A 925-nucleotide genomic window follows, 5' to 3' on the forward strand; every position below is an offset into this window, starting at 1 on the left:
GCAACACCCTCATGCCGAATAATCGCACTTGCGGCCTGTCGCGTCTCATGAATGGTATTAAGCCTAGAGAAGTGTAGCATACCTGTATGCTCGAGGAGTAGAGGCCTCTGTTTTCGGGTAGCTGCATACGTATCTTCACCAGTTCTGGTGAGCATACTATAGCTCCCTCGCATATACCAGCTCCTACACCACTCATTAATGCTAGCGTCTGGCCGGAGTATCCGAGCCTGGACTAAGCTAATTGAGGACGATCTGGCGAGTATGTCCTCACCTCTGAAAACTATCTCGCAACTGAGCATTAGTAGAAAACTTGAGAGCCCGTTTGGGTGTCTCAGACAGTAAGGGGAAGAGCATTCCGCGATAGATACGAATACGCTCATCTTTGATTGCTCTGGTGAGTACCTAGTGATTACCAGCCGTTTACAAGCGAACAGAGTATATCATCAATAACACCATGAACATGTTTTTCTGTCGACCTGTCCCTGCCATAGCTCTCGTCTTGATAACATCAAGAGGGTACCTACGTGGTGATTATTGCAACTTCCATGGCGTCTGATAGAAAGAAAACACCTCCCAGTCCCACACCTACATTGCAGTAAGCTCCACCATACCTGCAATACCACCTGCGATAACACTATGAGAGAAAGGCGTAGTGGAGTGAGTAGCATTAGTCGGGTGTGGGGACGGCATATGGAGAAGATTGCACCAAGGCTCGGGTCGCTGCTTCATTAGTGGGGTCGCGGTTGATGACGAGGAAATCCACAAAGCACAACAATCATTCGATATGAAATAGTTTTCACTCTGATACACAACCCCTGGAAAGTGGAACTAACCTCGATCCGCTAGAGCAATGACGATATCGATGATAGTATTGCTCCAAAGTATCCATACTTGTACATAGCCTTCATAATTACCAAGTCCCGAC

The 925-nt window shown here is 47.4% G+C and overlaps 1 protein-coding gene across 1 annotated transcript; it reads right to left on the reverse strand.

The window, feature by feature from the left end:
* Window positions 1-82: 82 nt before the first annotated feature.
* Pmar_PMAR028447 (hypothetical protein) lies at window positions 83-690 on the reverse strand (the record flags this gene model as incomplete). Its single annotated transcript, XM_002766819.1, has 4 exons — window positions 83-237; window positions 272-402; window positions 433-520; window positions 590-690. Coding segments are annotated over 4 exons (475 nt in total), but the record flags the coding sequence as incomplete, so codon positions are not given.
* Window positions 691-925: the final 235 nt, after the last annotated feature.

This window comes from Perkinsus marinus (assembly GCF_000006405.1).
Source record: "Perkinsus marinus ATCC 50983 genomic scaffold scf_1104296971622, whole genome shotgun sequence".
NCBI lineage: Eukaryota > Perkinsozoa > Perkinsida > Perkinsidae > Perkinsus > Perkinsus marinus.